General features: G+C 44.6%; 1 protein-coding gene across 1 annotated transcript; it reads right to left on the bottom strand.

Annotated features, from left to right (window-relative positions):
- Nucleotides 1-9,962: 9,962 nt before the first annotated feature.
- Nucleotides 9,963-13,842, bottom strand: LOC127673123 (disintegrin and metalloproteinase domain-containing protein 1a). Its single transcript, XM_052168714.1, has one exon. The coding sequence runs from the start codon at nucleotides 12,841-12,843 to the stop codon at nucleotides 10,471-10,473; it is 2,373 nt and encodes a 790-aa protein (XP_052024674.1). The 5' UTR covers nucleotides 12,844-13,842; the 3' UTR covers nucleotides 9,963-10,470.
- Nucleotides 13,843-15,663: the final 1,821 nt, after the last annotated feature.

Raw genomic sequence — 15,663 nt, 5'->3', positions numbered from 1 at the left:
TCAGGAAGTTCAACATGTTCGTTTATCAAAAGGAATGGGTTTCCTTAAGTTTCATGATCTCCCCTGCCGTAGGTTTTTGCCTAGGTCCATAGAACTGGCGTGAACTCATTCCTACAGAGCATGCCTCGAATCTACTCAGAGATCACTTGCTTCTGCGCAGACAGTAGTACACTATTGTGCTGGAATCTTGTGCTTGTTGAGTTGGTACTGTAGCATGCAAGGTCTGAAGCTGGAGAGACCAGTGCTGACTTCTCTTACCTTGTTAGTTACAGCATTATGACTGTGATAAAACACCATGACTAAGGCGACTTAGAGAAGAAAAGGTTTATTTGGGGTTTACAGTACCAGAGCGATATTTGCCCATCACCATGAGGACTATGGGAAAGTATGGCGACAGGCACCCAGCATGGCAGCATAAAACACCTAGAGTTCACATCTCAGTCCACAAACAGGAGAGCCAGCACACTAGAAATGGCAGGAGTCTTTGAAACCACCAAGGCTTGCCTTCAGTGGCATACTCCCTCCAGCAAGGCCAACCATCAACTAGAATCCAAGTCTTCAAACGCACCAACTATAGAGGGACATTTCTTTCAGGTCACAGAAGTCCTGCAGCTGTGTGCAAAGCAACTCACAACACTCAATAAGGAAGATTCTAGCTAAATTGAAGCTTTTTCTTTTTGTATCATGAAACCAAGACACGTGGTGTCTTCAGTTATAGGGTCTTACAGTCCTGTCCTAGTGGGTAGCCCAGGGCAACAGGATGGCCTACATGCTTTGGGACCTGTGGGAACTTCCTGGCTAATACTCCTAAAGATTTTTTATTGTATTGTAGGGTTGAACCCAGGGCTTCCTGCATGCTAGGCAACCAACCATTCTACAATCTGGGCTGCATTCCCAGTCTGCTGCATGGATTACTATGATAGTTGAGTGAGGTGGACTTCTATTGTTGCTGCAGTTCAGTATTGGTTTTTGATACTGTATGCTTTCTGCTTGTGTATTTTTGATTTTTTTGTCTCTGTGTATGTGTGCCGTCTATAAAAAAAAATAGAATTCCTTTTTCTATTTCAGGAGAGCCAATAGTATTTTTTTTTAGAAACTACATTACATTCATAACTCATTCTTTTAGATTTTCAAATTTTATCAATATGAACATTTTGTTTGTGTGTATATGCACACCAGATGTATGCTTGAAACACACAGAGGCCAGAAAAGGACATCAAATCCCTTAGAACTGGAGTTAGACCGTTGTGAACTGTCATGTGGGTGCAGGGAACCAGTCGTGCATCTTCTACAAGAACAAGTGCCCTAAACTACTGAGCATCTCTCTAGTCTTCGATGCGTATTTCAGCCACAGCAGCAACTCTGAGTACAAGGGAGTTCCTACCCTGTGCTCCTTTCACCAGACCTTTTATGGTTTTTATTGTAGAAATTGTTTATTACCTTTGTGAAATCTACACTTAAGCGTCTGAAGAGATGACTTTAGCAGTTAAGAGGGGCACAGGTTGTTCTTCTAGAAGACTCCAGGCAGATCCCCCAGCACCTACAGTCAGCTCACAACCATCTGTAACCCCAGGTCCAAGGCTCCACTCCCTCTTGTGACTTCCATGTATACTGTATGCTTACAGTGCACATACATTCACACGGGCAGAACAGCTGTACACATGAAGTAAAGATAAATCTTAAAACATACTTTAAAATTTCATCCTCAAATGTTTGGATTTTTGTAGTAACTATGAATGAAATTTCTCTCTAAATTTCTTTTTCAACAATGTTAGCCGTTTTTCTCCTTTTCCCCTTTGTCTCCACCCCCAACCTCCCCCAATAAATCTCTGCCTTGTAGGGAAAAAAACAATGTTAATTGTAAAAAGCTGTCAGTGTTCTCTCTGTGTCCATCTTTTCATCCTGCAACTTTACTAAATGTATTTTGTCAGTCCTGACAGATTTTCTTCTTTTTCCTTTCTCTTAAGATTTACATGATTGAGTGGGGCACACCTTTAATCCGAGCAGTCAAGAGGCAAAGGTAGACTGATCTCTTTGAGTTCAAGGCCAGCCTGGTCTACAGAGTGAGTTCTAGGGCAGCTAGGGCTACATAGTGAGACCCTGTCTCAAAAAACAACAACAAAAAAAAATGATAAAAGAAAAGAAAATAACATGATAGTAAATATAGGGTTAGAGACTTGTAAGTTTGCCCTATTATTATCATTATTATTTGGGTGGGGGAGCTTGTAGAGGTCAAAATATAACTTTGTAGGGTGAGTTCTGTCTTTCCGACTTTTCATGGGTTGTGGGATCAAATTCAAATTTCTTCTTTTTTTGAGATAGTGTCTCTCTACATAGCCCTAGCTATCCTGAAACTCTGTCAGCCAAGCTGGTCTCAAACTCACAGATCTTCCTCCCTCTGCCTCCAGAGTTCTGGGATTAAAAGTGTATACCACCATGAGCAACCTTGCCCCTACTTTTAGAAAAATATTTTGATTAGTATATATTAACTAAGTACAATAATTGGCTTCATAGCCGGGCATGGTGGCGCACACCTGTAATCCCAGCACTTGGGAGGCAGAGGCAGGTGGATTTCTGAGTTCGAGGCCAGCCTGGTCTACAGAGTGAGCTCCAGGACAGCCAGAGCTACACAGAGAAACCCTGTCTTGAAAAACAACAATAATAATAATAATAATAATAATAAATAATTAATAATTGGCTTCATGATGACATCTCAGACACATGCACTTCTATTTCAGTCTTGCCCTCTCTTCGCCCACCTCTCCTCAGGAGCCCCCTCCTCCCTTTTCCCAGGTGCCTCTCCGGCTCCTGTCTGGTTTGCTTTGGTGACTCAGGTTGTACTAGTGTTGCTCATAGGCACAGGAGTGAGGATTTACATGCACACCTTCGTGGCTACACTGAGAAGAAAACAGCTCTCCCCTCTCCACCAACCATAGCTGTCAATGGTGCCTTTATTCTCCTGTAATACTGCCTCAGTCTGCTAACCTAGGCCTAGTCCTGGAAACTTCTAGCCTCTGTACAATCTTAGCTGGGACTAGTGAGAGGCCAGATCTTTTAAATTCAGACTCCTTTATAGAAAACCTAAACCAAGTTTAAATTCTGGTAAACTAATAGGCCAGTACTTAACATTAGTTTCCAAGTTACCCCCCCCCAATAAAACCTGAGCCTAGTTAGAATCTCTAGGCTCACCCCCAAAAGACCTGTATCTCCAGGTTATCAATCCAACAGAGCTGCACCTCCAGGTTACAAGCCCACACCCCTTGCCTACTGTCTAACAATGCAGAAGGAAATAGACAACATTAAGTTTCAGATTTGATTCCCAGAACCAGTCAATTATGCTAAAGGTCATAGTAGCTATCCAAATAGATGCTTGCACACTGGCAGCCTCCTAGCCCCTGCTTACTGCTTGTTATAAAGCCTTGCCCCAATAGACATGCGGGGCTCCTCTCCTCATCCAAAACCATCCTGCATGTTGAGCTGAGGGGCTCAAGCTAACTCAAATAAAGACCCTGCTGTGAGCTGCATGGGACCCAGCTCCTGACTGTATTTTGGGGGGGGGGTGATTGCTAGCACTTCCCTGACACTACGCTAGAATGTTGTCAGTCTCTGAGACTTGCTGCTGAATAAACTCACCCCTTCCTAGTTGTTGCTGAGCTCTGACTCAAACTCCTTTTCCATGCTATCTGATTCTATCTGACTTATCTCCGCTTCACACTGAACTGCTCTACGGCCTCAAGCTAACTCTGGCCATCTGTTCTGTCAGCTTCTAGCTCCTCCTCACTCTGTCTTGTTCCCTCTTCACCCATCTCTGTAAAACTCTCCTGGTAAGCCAGGCGGTGGTGGCGCATACCTGTAATCCCAGCATTTGGGAGGCAGAGGCAGGCGGATTTCTGAGTTCAAGGCCAGCCTGGTCTACAGAGTGAGTTCTAGGACAGCCAGGGCTACACAGAGAAACCCTGTGTCAAAAAAACAAACAGGGAGCTGGAGAGATGGCTCAGCTGGTAAGAGCACCGACTGCTCTTCCAGAGGTCATGAGTTCAAATCCCAGCATCCACATGGTGGCTCACAACCATCCATAAAGAGATCTGACGTCCTCTTCTGGCATCTGAGGACAGCTACAGTGTACTTACATATAATAAATAAATAAAAAAAACAAACAACAACAACAACAACAACAACAAAAAAAACAAAACAGAAAACCCTTCCTGGTAAAAACTGGCTCCTCTCTCTGCACTCTCTTAAGTGACTTCCCTTATCCTCTCTCTTCTCCTAAGAGAATATCCTATTCTGTCAAATGTTTCTTTGATTTGTCACTCTGCCACTCAATTAGACATCACTTTCAAACATGGCTGCTTCCTTCTACCAACTAACTTTCCCTTCATTGTTTGGGACTGGGGGTATGTGCTAAGTGCATGTCTGTATTCCAGCCAGAAGAATCAAAGGTGTGAGCTAAGGCTGAGCCACACCACAACTAGAAACAGGTTCTTCCAGTAATGAAATATCCTGCAACCATTAGCTGAGCATATATCCTCTGGAGATTTTAGGCTCTGTGTTATCTATAGCAAAATGGTTCCACCATGTAGTTCTGGTTGGCGCCTGACAGCCATAGCAAATGGCTGTATATTATGTGAGGGACTCTGGGGTTCTCCCTGACCAATGATTTATACAAACAGTGCCTATCCTGGGCACCCAGGTTTTTTCTGATAACTGGCGGCTTCTGGAGGCAGCTCTCTGCTCACACAGCGGATGTGCACTCAGACTCTTGCTTTCATTAGCTCATCAAGTATTAAGTTTCCTAAGGCCCTTTCGTAACCATTACTTTTGGTTGACCACACCCACTCTCCACTTCCTGCTCTCCCGACCTTCCCACGTCCCATCCTTGCTTAAACTTTTCCATTCTTAATAATTCCCTTCCACTCTATAGCATGTGAGTCCTCTGCCCTCCTCTCACCTTCTAAGCTCCTGACTCCACACACACCCCTAGAACAGTGTAGACTGTGAGAGTTGGAAACCAAGATCCACACTGAGAGAGTGTCTTCCTAAGCCTTGACTACATGATATTTCCAGTTCTGTCCAGCTCCTGGAAATTTCATTTTCATTACAGGTGAATACAATCCAATTTTGTATATATACATTTTCCTTATCAGGAGGTGGGCACATAAGTTAATTCCATTTCCTTGCTATATGAATAAAGCAGCAATGAATATGAACGTGGATTATCTTTGGGACAGCAGGATAGAGCACTCGTGGGCCATTTTCCTGAGTGCTGTAGCTGCACTAATGGAAGTTCTGCTTCTAGTTTTTTGGGCAGGGCACACCAGTTTCTGTAGCTGATGCACCAGTCTATACCGTGACCACCAGCAGAGCGGGTTCCTCTTCCTGCCCATCCTCAGCACTGCTTTTGTGATGGTAGCCATGCTAACTGCACTAAAGTAGGATCTCAGAGTAGTTCTAATTAACATTCTCTGGTGATTAAGAGTAGTGAACACCACCAGGCAGTGGTAGCACACACCTTGGGAGGCAGAGACAGGCAGATTTCTGATTTTCAGGCCAGCCTGGTCTACAGAGTGAGTTCCAGGACAACCAGGGCTCAGGGCTATACAGAGAAACCCTGTCTCGAAAAACCAAAAAAAAAAAAAAAAAAAAAAAAAAAAGATGTTGAACAACTTTAAAAATATTGTTGACAACTTGGGGATTTGTGTGTGTGTGCGTGCGCGCACGAGCGCATGTTTGTTCTAGTTTTTTGTTTTTGAAAACTCTCAGTTTCTTAGCCTAGTTTTTGATGTGGTTGCTTCCATGCTTAGTTTTTTTTGTTTGTTTTTTTTTTTTTTTTAGTTATTTGTTTATTCTGGATATTAATTCTCCATTAGCTATAGCCAGCAAAAATGTGTTGCCAGTGAAGACTGTCTCCCTCTGAGTTGGAGACCAGCCTGGTCTACAGAGTGAGTTCCAGGACAGTTACTGTTTCCTCTGCCACACAGCAGCTTCTAATTTTGTGAGGTCATAGTAATTGAGAGTGGCCCTCCCTTCCTGCATGACTGAGGTCCAACTCAGAAACCCCTCCCCCATTCTAGAGCTTGAGTTCCCACCTTTTCCCAGAGCAGTTCCAGAGTTAGAAGTCTTACTTTGGAGTTGAGTTTTGGACAGAGGGATAGATAACAGTTCACTTCCATCCTATACAGGGTAACCAGCGCTGTTCATTAGAGACCACCTTTTCTTCAAAGTGCTTGCTTAGCATTTTTGTCAGAAATCAGTTGTAGCTGTGTGGGTTTGGGTGCATGTCCGCTATTCCAGCCCATTGTTCCATGAGCCTGTTTTGTGTCCTGCTGACACTGCTTTGATTACTATGACTCAGTGGTTTAATTTGAAGTCATGTATGACAATATCTCCATTATTTTTGCTCAGGATTGCTTTGGGTATGTGGGGTCTTTGTGCTTCTATATGAACATTAAGTTCTTAAACTAATTCTGTGAAGAATGGTATTGACATTTTAATGGAGATACTTGAATCTTTAGATAGCTCTTGGTAGAAAGCCATTTTATAATATTAATTCTTCCAAAACCCATGAGCACGGGAGGCCTTTCCATCTTCTAGTGTTGTATTAGTTGGGGTGACTAAGTCTAGGTGTAACTCTAGAGAGAGTCACAGAACACATGGAATGTGTCTATATATTAAGTGAATTTCTCATAATGCCTTACAGTCTGTAGTCCAACTAACCTAACAATGGGCAGCTGTGAATGGGAAGTCCAAGGATCTAGTAGTTGCTCAGTCCCATGAGGCCAGTTGTTCCAGCTGGTCTTCTAGAGAAGTTGGAAAAAGTGGGTTCCGACAAACGTGCTGGCAAGTTAGAGCAAGCAGGCAAAGAAGTGAGTCTTCCTTCTTCCAGTGTCCTTATGGAGGCTTCCAGCAGAAGGTGTGGCCCAGAGTAAAGATGTGTGCAACCGTGTGATCTGGAACTTGCTTTGTCCAAGACTGGCCTTGCTCTGCTTGCCTCAGTCTTTTGTATTGCTTTGCCTGGGCCTGAGTTTCTCATGGCCACTATGCCTCAAGATCTCCAAGTCAAGATCTGGGTCAGAAGCCTGTGTCTTCCAGCCTCAAGGTCTGCCCTCTATTTCTGGATTGTAGTTCATTCTAGATGTAGCCAGGTCAACAACCAGCCCTCACAAGTGTCTTCCCCAGTTTCCTTCTTCAGTATTTTGATGTTTTCACTGCAGAGACACTGTACATGGTAGTGCATGCCCTGGAAGGCAGAGGCAGGTTGATCTCTGAGTTTAAGGCCATCCTGGCCTACAGAGCAAATTCCAGGACAGCCAAGGCTTGTAGAGAATTTATTCCAAAGCATCTTTGAGGCAATTGGGATTGGGAGCATTTCCATGCTTTACCCCACTGTGTTTATCATTGATACACTGGAAGACTGCTGATTTCTGTGAGAACTGTCTGTTCTGTCACCTTGCTGAAAGTATCCATCAGCTCTAAGAACTTTCCCTCCAGCCTGCTGAGTCTGATACATAGAATCTTGTCTACACACAAGGATGTTTTGACTCTAGCTAAGACTTCTAGCATTCTCCCTGACAAGAGCAGACTCCTTGCTCCTCATCTTAGTGGGAATGCTTTTGAGTTCTTCCTCCATTTACATGATGTTAGCTATACATCCGACTATAGTCTACCTACAGTTGAATGTCCCCTCTATTCCTAGACTTTCTGGAGTTTTTAATCACGAATGGATGTTAGATTTGAACTAACCAAGGTGATCGCGTATTCTGCCCTTGTGTCTCTCCTCATGTGGCTTACGGTGGTTACACTTCTTGGTTTGTGGATGCTGACCCGTCTGCACTTCTGGACTGAAGACAACCTGATCATGGTGAGCTTTCAGTGTGTTCCTGGATTCATTACATAAACATTATTTTTAGTTTTGTGAGACGTTTCTCTGTGTAGCCCTGGCTGTCGTGGAACTCACTCTGTAGAACAGGCTGGCCTTGAACTCAGAAATTCTCCTGCCTTCTGCAGTAAAGCTCTTGTAAATATAAAAGACCTTTCTTGGGCTTTCCAGAATAATGCTCTCCCACAGTGGATACTCTGACATCTTCCCAGTCTTCTTCATTTCAGCAACATGCACACAGGAGATATCCTTCCTCTAGCAAGGCAGCGTCAATCAGCTCCACAGCTCTCCAAACATGGATGGCTAGCTTGTCTGCTGATTGCAGGCCCAGTCACCTTGCTGCCTAGTGGACATACCCACTGTGTCTTTAGCTGGCATTTCGTACTGGACACAGCCATGTCTGCTAGTCATGCTTCTCCCCATCCCAGCTGAAGGTGAGCCAGTGAGTTCACGCTCTGAGCTGTGTTGCCCTCACTGTGTCTGCTCTGTGGGCAAATCCTTTTAGCTTTGTAAGGTGTTGTCATAGCTCAAAGGATTACAATATCTTAGCGCAGTTGTTCTCAGCCTTCCTAGCGCTTTGACCCTGAAGGCTGTTCTCCCTGTTGTTTCCATTCCTATTTCATACATATAACTTTGCTACTGTTATGAATTATAATATAAACATATGCAGATGGTCTTAGGAGATCCCAGTGAAAAGGTAGTTGCAGCCTAGGTTGAAAACCACTGCAAGGACCTAAATTCTACTATCTAAGGTCTGTTATGCTGAAGACCAGAATCTTCTACTTGGCAAAACAAAGCAAGAGTTGATACAGTTCTCTAATTTCGTAATAAATTGCACATTACATTTATTTTGTTTTTCCCGAGATGAGACAGGGTTTGTGTAGTTTTGGCTATTCTAGAACTCAAAAAAAAGTAGTTCTCTACGTAGACCAGGATGGCCTTGAACTCAGATATTCACCTGCCTCATTCTCCCAAGTACTGGGACCCAGCTAAATTGCACATTTTTATTATATGGGTCTTACTCTGTAGTACAGGCTGGCCACGCACTGGCCAGTTCACCTGCCTCAGTCACCCCAGTGCTGAGATTACAGGTACGAGACCCCATATGTACCTGGGAACTGGGTCTAGGGCATTGCACAAGCTAATCAAGAACACACTATTGACCTCTATTCGCAGTTAATGGTCGGTTTCAAGAGCCTTTGAAAATAATCAGATACTGCAGGAGGTTCTTGATACATCTCAATAATTAAGGAACCATCTGGACAATCAGACTCATCAAATGTTATTCCTTTTTACTGAAGAGAAAGACTCAAGTGACACAGAATGTAGACTTTTGGGTGGAGTACCCACCACTCGCTCTTCTTGTCTGTTTGTGGGGAGTGTGACAGTGACTGTGGTGTTGAACCTTCTGTCACACAGAAGGAATTGTGCCTCAGAGGAAAGCATCTTCACACTGCAGACCTTACACGTGCAGACACGGGCAACCCACAGAAGAACAGCTGCTAGGTTAGCAGTGGAGACAGATGCTCAGTAGGTATGAACATCTGCCCATGCAGAGGACCCAGAGTCAGTTTCTAGCTAGCACTCACATGACAGCTCACATCTGCCTATGGCTCCATTTCTACAGGAACCAATGCTCTTCTGGCCTCCTTGGGCACAAGGCACACAACTTGTACACATACATATGTGCAGGCAAATATTCATACATGTAAATAAAAATAAATACATTTTAAAAATCAAATTCAATAGAAAAACAGGGAAAAATAAGTGCTACAAATCTGAGCTCAGTACTGGTTGGAGCTGTTGCTGAAGCTGCCTCCTGTGCCCAAGTACCTACTAAGTACCTGCGATCTAGTCTTGTACCGTGCCTGAAAACTAAAGATCCTAGCTGGGCATGGTGGAGCACGCCTGTAACCCCAGCACTTGGGAGGCAGAGGCAGGTGGATTTCTGAGTTCGAGGCCAGCCTGGTCTACCGAGTGAGTTCCAGGATAGCCAGGACTCCACAGAGAAATCCTGTCTTGAAAAAAACAAACAAACAAAACCCCTAAAGATACTGCTTGGGGGTGGGGAGTGGGGGTGGGGTTGAAGGCAGAGCACGCATGCTTTTAATCCCAGCACTTGGGAGGCAGATGCAGAAAGATCCTGTGAGTTGGAGGCCAGCCTGATTTACAGAGTGAGTCCCAGGACAACCTGTCTGGGATCTGAAACAGAGAAACCCTGTCTTAGGAAAACAAAACCAACCAACCAAACAAACAAAAACCCTAAATATCACAGTAAGAGGATGACTAGTTTCGAATAATGCTTCATCTGAAGCAGGGGGGAAAAAAAAAGGCCTTATTATTTATATTTATTTAAAATCACTTCTATTTTATGAACAGTAGCTGACAGGGCAAGGTAGAACATTTAGATCCCTTAAGAACATTCAAGATATAATACCAGTTGTTTCTGAGATGAGCAACACAAGTATATAGAAAACACATTACACTACACAGTGTAGATGCAGCATGCCCTAAAAACCACTTTGTCAAAATTGCCCTGCAAATACAAGACATCAATAGCAACGATCCACGAGAAGATCTTAGATAGAACTTCACTGGGACTCGGATTCTGACCAGTCAGATGATGACGAAGACTCTGATGAACTCCCTGGAGATACTGCTTCTTGTACTTCAGACCAGAGGTAGGCGATCAGCATCAGACAACACAGTAAAAAGACAAGAAATATAGGGACCACAAGCACCACCACGTGCAGGCTTATCTCGTCATCTTCTGCCTTAGCATCCAGACTCTCTTGATCTGTAAAAAGACTCAAGTTTCGATCAGCTGGATTACCAACAGGACCACTGTCCACACTCCCTCCATTTCCTGGGCTGAGGCAGTCAGGAGGGGCGAAGCCAGGATCACAGTGACAGTGCTTTAAGTTGTTGCACACCCCATTCCCATGACACGTTTCCTGTGTCTCACAGTTGTACTGGAGTACCCCATGACCAGTGCAGATGTACTCCATGCAGACTTTGTTTGGGGCACAGTAGGTACCACTCTGCACATCTCCGTAATCAGGGACATCAGTAATGTTATAGGCATCCATACTCCAACACCAGTCATCTCCATAAGGAACCTGGAGGAGTGAGTGTAGGGCTCTGACTTGTGGCAAGTATCTAACATCTGTACATACCAGTTTTCCACAAAATACATCTTCATCAGAACATGTTTCGTATCTTAAGTTGGCTGAGGTGGGATGGCCACAGTTTCCAAAACGGTTTGCTTTAGTATTAAGTGAGATGTAACATTCCTCAGGGGCAGATCTTGCAGGATACCCATAGATCCTGGCACACTGCTTATCAGGGTTCTTACACCAGCCCCCTGAGCAGAAATAAATCCTATCACACTGTGTGCCATCCTGCATGTAGGTGTTTGCAGGGCATTCTTGAGAACTGCCACTACAGTACTCGGGAAGGTCACACACATCCTCAGCAGGACGACATAAGGTGCCTTTCTTCTTGAATGCACATTTGTAGCAGCAGAGTCCGTCACTGCACTGGGCACCCTCCTTCAGTGTACATGTTGGCGCACAGCATGGGTGACGGTCACAGTCACTGCCGCAGTCACACTCCTCCAGATCCTCCACCACGCCATTTCCACAATGGGCAGCTCTGCGCTTGCGGCTCTGGCGCCAAGGCTCGTCAAGCAGGCAGGCCCCTCTGTGGCCATGGAGGAAACGGAGGAAGTGGTCGGAGCTGCAGTTGCTGAAGCCACTGTCCTTCTTGATCTTCTCGTGCATGAGGCAGAAGTGCTTAGGCCCACAGCTGCAGGTCGGGTGGTCGTGCTGGATACCCAGGTTGTGCCCGAGCTCGTGGGCCATGAGCGCCGCAAACAGGAGGACATCTTCATGATGGAAGGCCTCCACGGCTGCCGCAAACCCGCCTGAACAGGCACCGTCGAGAAACGCCTGGCCCTCGCTCTCTCCTGGGTGATGCCCAACAATCAAGTGTGCCACATCGTGCCTGACCCGGCCCACCAGTTTTTCCTGTCTCCAGAAGTTGAAATTCCTGAGTGTGGCCTGCAGATCCACTGGGACCTCTATCGGGTCCCCCTCTGTCCAGATTTCCAGGCCCACCAGCACCACCTCTGTGTTTATCCCCCTAGTGAAGCTGTTGGCCAGAGCAATGATGTCCACTACTGCCTGGACTGTCTCGTTGACACTGCTGCCCCACATCTGGAACCGCTGCTGGTTGACCACCACAAACATTTCCACATACTTGGTGTGTGACCACAAGTCAGACAGGACAGGTAGGTCATCGGGCTTCCTGCTCCTTTGTTGATGGCTGGTGTCCCCCGGGCTGTCTTTAGGGGTGACACTGCAGGAGACCACAGGCTGATGTGCCATGGTGTAGAGGGCGTGTTCAAAGTTTTTGGAAGAGAGTATGGGCTCAATACCATAGGATGTTTCTTCTTTAATCAGCACTCCCCTGAGGCCTGAACAGATGTTGACAGAAACAAAGGAGCCCGGCACCCCTTCCATGTAGCCTTCATAGTGGCAGTCCTGGGAGAGGAGAGGCTTTTCTTGCCCCAGGATGCCATTGTGGTAACTGTAGACTGGGAAGTTATTCTCAGAGTAGTGTCCCTTTACCTTGAGGTGAAGCAGCTGCTTTTGGCCTTGTATCAACAGCACGTAGGACACCTTTCCTCCAGGATCTTCAGTCCCCTTTCCTGGCACTCTCTCAGGGATGACTGTTTCATAGGAAGAATTAGATACAGATCCAGTGTCACAGAAGGTGCTCGGGAGAAAAATCAATAGCACCAAAATCCCTACTTTGACAGGTGGCACTAGTCTCAGACCCAAGTTCCAATGCTGTGCAGCGCAGATGTGAGGTGTTATCTTAGCTACCTTTGAGGCTACTTGCCTCATCTGTAGGGAAGACAGACCGGAGGCAAACCCTCTCACTGATGCCATCACTGACATGGCTCAAACCAACTGTTGATAGTGTAAGCTCTATGTCCATCAGTGGCAGCTCTCTTGGCTTCCCTGGACCCAGGAACCCAGACCTGTGCCTGTGTCTTACAGGGTGCCTCCCAGCATGAATCCTACGGCCTCAGGCTGTGTCTCTCTCTTCTGTCTTCTCTCCTGGCCTTGGTGGTTATGTACAGCACAGGGACTTCTTACTCAAGTGGAAGAGCTTCAGTGTTGCTTACGTTCCTTTGACATTCATGGAGATGAGCCGTGTCTCTTCAGTGACTCAGCCAGTTCTGTACATCAGATCATCTTTCATCCTCCACAGGTCAGGGACCCCTGACAGGTTAACCTGCTCATACTTTTAGACTCAACATTCTGCAGGGATGCGGGGGAGGGGACAGAGTTCTCTGGGTTCTCTGAACAATTAAGAGTTCTCTGTTGTCCTGCCTTGTTCCTCATTCTTACAGTAGTCATGCTGGATAGACAGCTAGTTCTCTTATTTCTGACTTCCTGATTCCTTTCCCTGGTGTACACACACACACACACACACACACACACACAGTATTTAGACGTTCTACTTTCCCTTATCCTTGTGTCTACCAAATGAATTTTGGCATTAAAACATGATCCTTCTCTTTGTTAAAGTTCTTCTAAGGCATGAGTGTTATATGATCTTATTTTTACCACAGAAATATATTAAGAGTCTGAAATCTAAGTTAGTTCTCCCAATGGTCTCATCATAAAAATGAAGACAGACTGGTGACTCTAGTTAAAGCAACAAAGAAAATGGAAGTAGGCTCTGGAAGAACTCTTAGACTCCCACACTTGTCTGACTGTAGCTGGCTTGCATTGCCCATGCAAGTCTGAGGCTTTAGTTTCACGTTAGTGTTCTTCCTGTATTTAGCATTATCCATTAAAGGGAAAACAGAAGTTGTGTGAACACATTCCTTCCATCATTTCTTCATTCTCATGCATATTTTAAAATTAACTAAATAAAACTGTCTTCTATGTGATACAAAAATAATTTTATGTTATATATTTATAATATAAAACATAAAAGGTGTAACACTTGGGATTGGAGAAATGCCCTGCTTGATTCAACAATGTGGTACATTTGTGTAATCCCAACACTCAGGAGACAGAGTCAAGAGGATCACAAGATCAAGGCCAGCATGGTTTTGTAGGAGTTCTGAGCCAGCCAGAGATACAAAGCAAGACCTTCTCTCAAAAAAGAAGGCCACTGCCAAAAGAGAGAGAAAGAAGGAAGAAAAAAATGGAATTAGATATTGAATGTCATCAAGAGAATATATATATTCTCTAATAATGGAAAAACAGTCTAATATATATATATATATAAACTTCTGGCATCTGCCTTCAGCCAGTGATGCTTCCTTCCTATCAGACAGCATTAGCATTTAGCAAAAAATGCATACTCTCACCTCACAGACTCACTGACAGTGGGCGGGAAAGGAAGGGCCTTCAGCTGCACCGACCTGCAGCCTCTAAGTAATCCAAAACCTCTTCCAAGTACTTGTTCTGGAAATGACCAGAGCTGTCACTCTGTTTCACTGTGTCAGAACTAACAAACATAACAAAGGTTAAGGCATAAGACAAACCAAGAATCAATAATGGAAAAAATCTACTTTTTAAATTTGAAAATATGGGGGAGGGGCAGGGAGGAAAAAATAAAAATATGTAATAAGGGCTCAGTGGTTAAGAGCCAGAGGTCCTGAGTTCCCAGTAACCACGTGGTGGCTACAACCATCTATAATGAGATCTGGTGCCCTCTTCAGGCTCACAGACATACTTGCATGCAGAATGCTGTATATATAACAAAAAATCTTAAAAACAAGCAAACAAAAAAAACACAAAAAACCATACCTCTTAAAAAAAGCAAACCTGGAGGAGGGAAGAGAACTTATGGGACTTAGGGGGAGGGGGGAACCGGAAAAGGGAAAATCATTTGGAATGTAAACAAAGAATATAGAAAAAAAAAGCAAACTTTATGGTGACATTTCAAAAACCAAAAATAAAACTTCCACTGTTGGTGGCTGCACAGGCCTTTGATTCTAGCCCTGCAGAGGCAGAGGCAGGTGAACCTCTGAGTTTAAGACCAGCCTGGTCTATAGAACAAATTCCAGGAAAGATAGGGCTACATGGAGAAATCCTGGGGGGAAAAAAAAAGAAAAAGAAAAAAGCCCAATTAAGTAATAAATATGGGAGCAGCATTTTCCTAGGGCCACACAGTGTATGTAAGCAGCCATAACTGCGGTAAGATGCAGAGTGTCTAAGCCACAAGCAGTGGTCTTGACAGCAGGCCTAGTGATGATGTAGTCAGACTGCAGACAATGGCCTGCTGCTTTACTGGAGCTGTTCTTGTAATGTATCCACAGATATCAGTGGTAGGCAGGCAGGAAATTACCAGGAATGTAAAGGTTTAACTTCCAGCTAGGGGTAGATTTTGTATCATTAGCAAAACTGACTCATGTTAAAACATAACTTACTACCAGCCTACAAATATACAAACCAAACTGTGCTGACTTAGTGTGGCCAATCACAAACAACAGGAAATTACTGTGTCTAGGGGATCTTTGTCCACGTGACAAGAGCCAGGACATGTCCAGGGTTTTTTTTTACATACACCCAACATAGTTCTCATTTGGACAAACAGATACAGATTTCATCATGGGACCAGATGAGTTCAGCTTAAAGCTGCTGAGACAGACACCAGGCGCAGAGGAAAAGCAGCCATAAGATGTTCCAGCCATGCTACACTTCACCGCAGTGAAGGGGAAAATATCCTAGGCTTTAACAAGACACCCAAAATGA

The sequence above is a fragment of the Apodemus sylvaticus genome, chromosome 22 (assembly GCF_947179515.1).
Source record: "Apodemus sylvaticus chromosome 22, mApoSyl1.1, whole genome shotgun sequence".
NCBI lineage: Eukaryota > Metazoa > Chordata > Mammalia > Rodentia > Muridae > Apodemus > Apodemus sylvaticus.
This window is presented reverse-complemented; position numbering and strand designations above follow the sequence as displayed.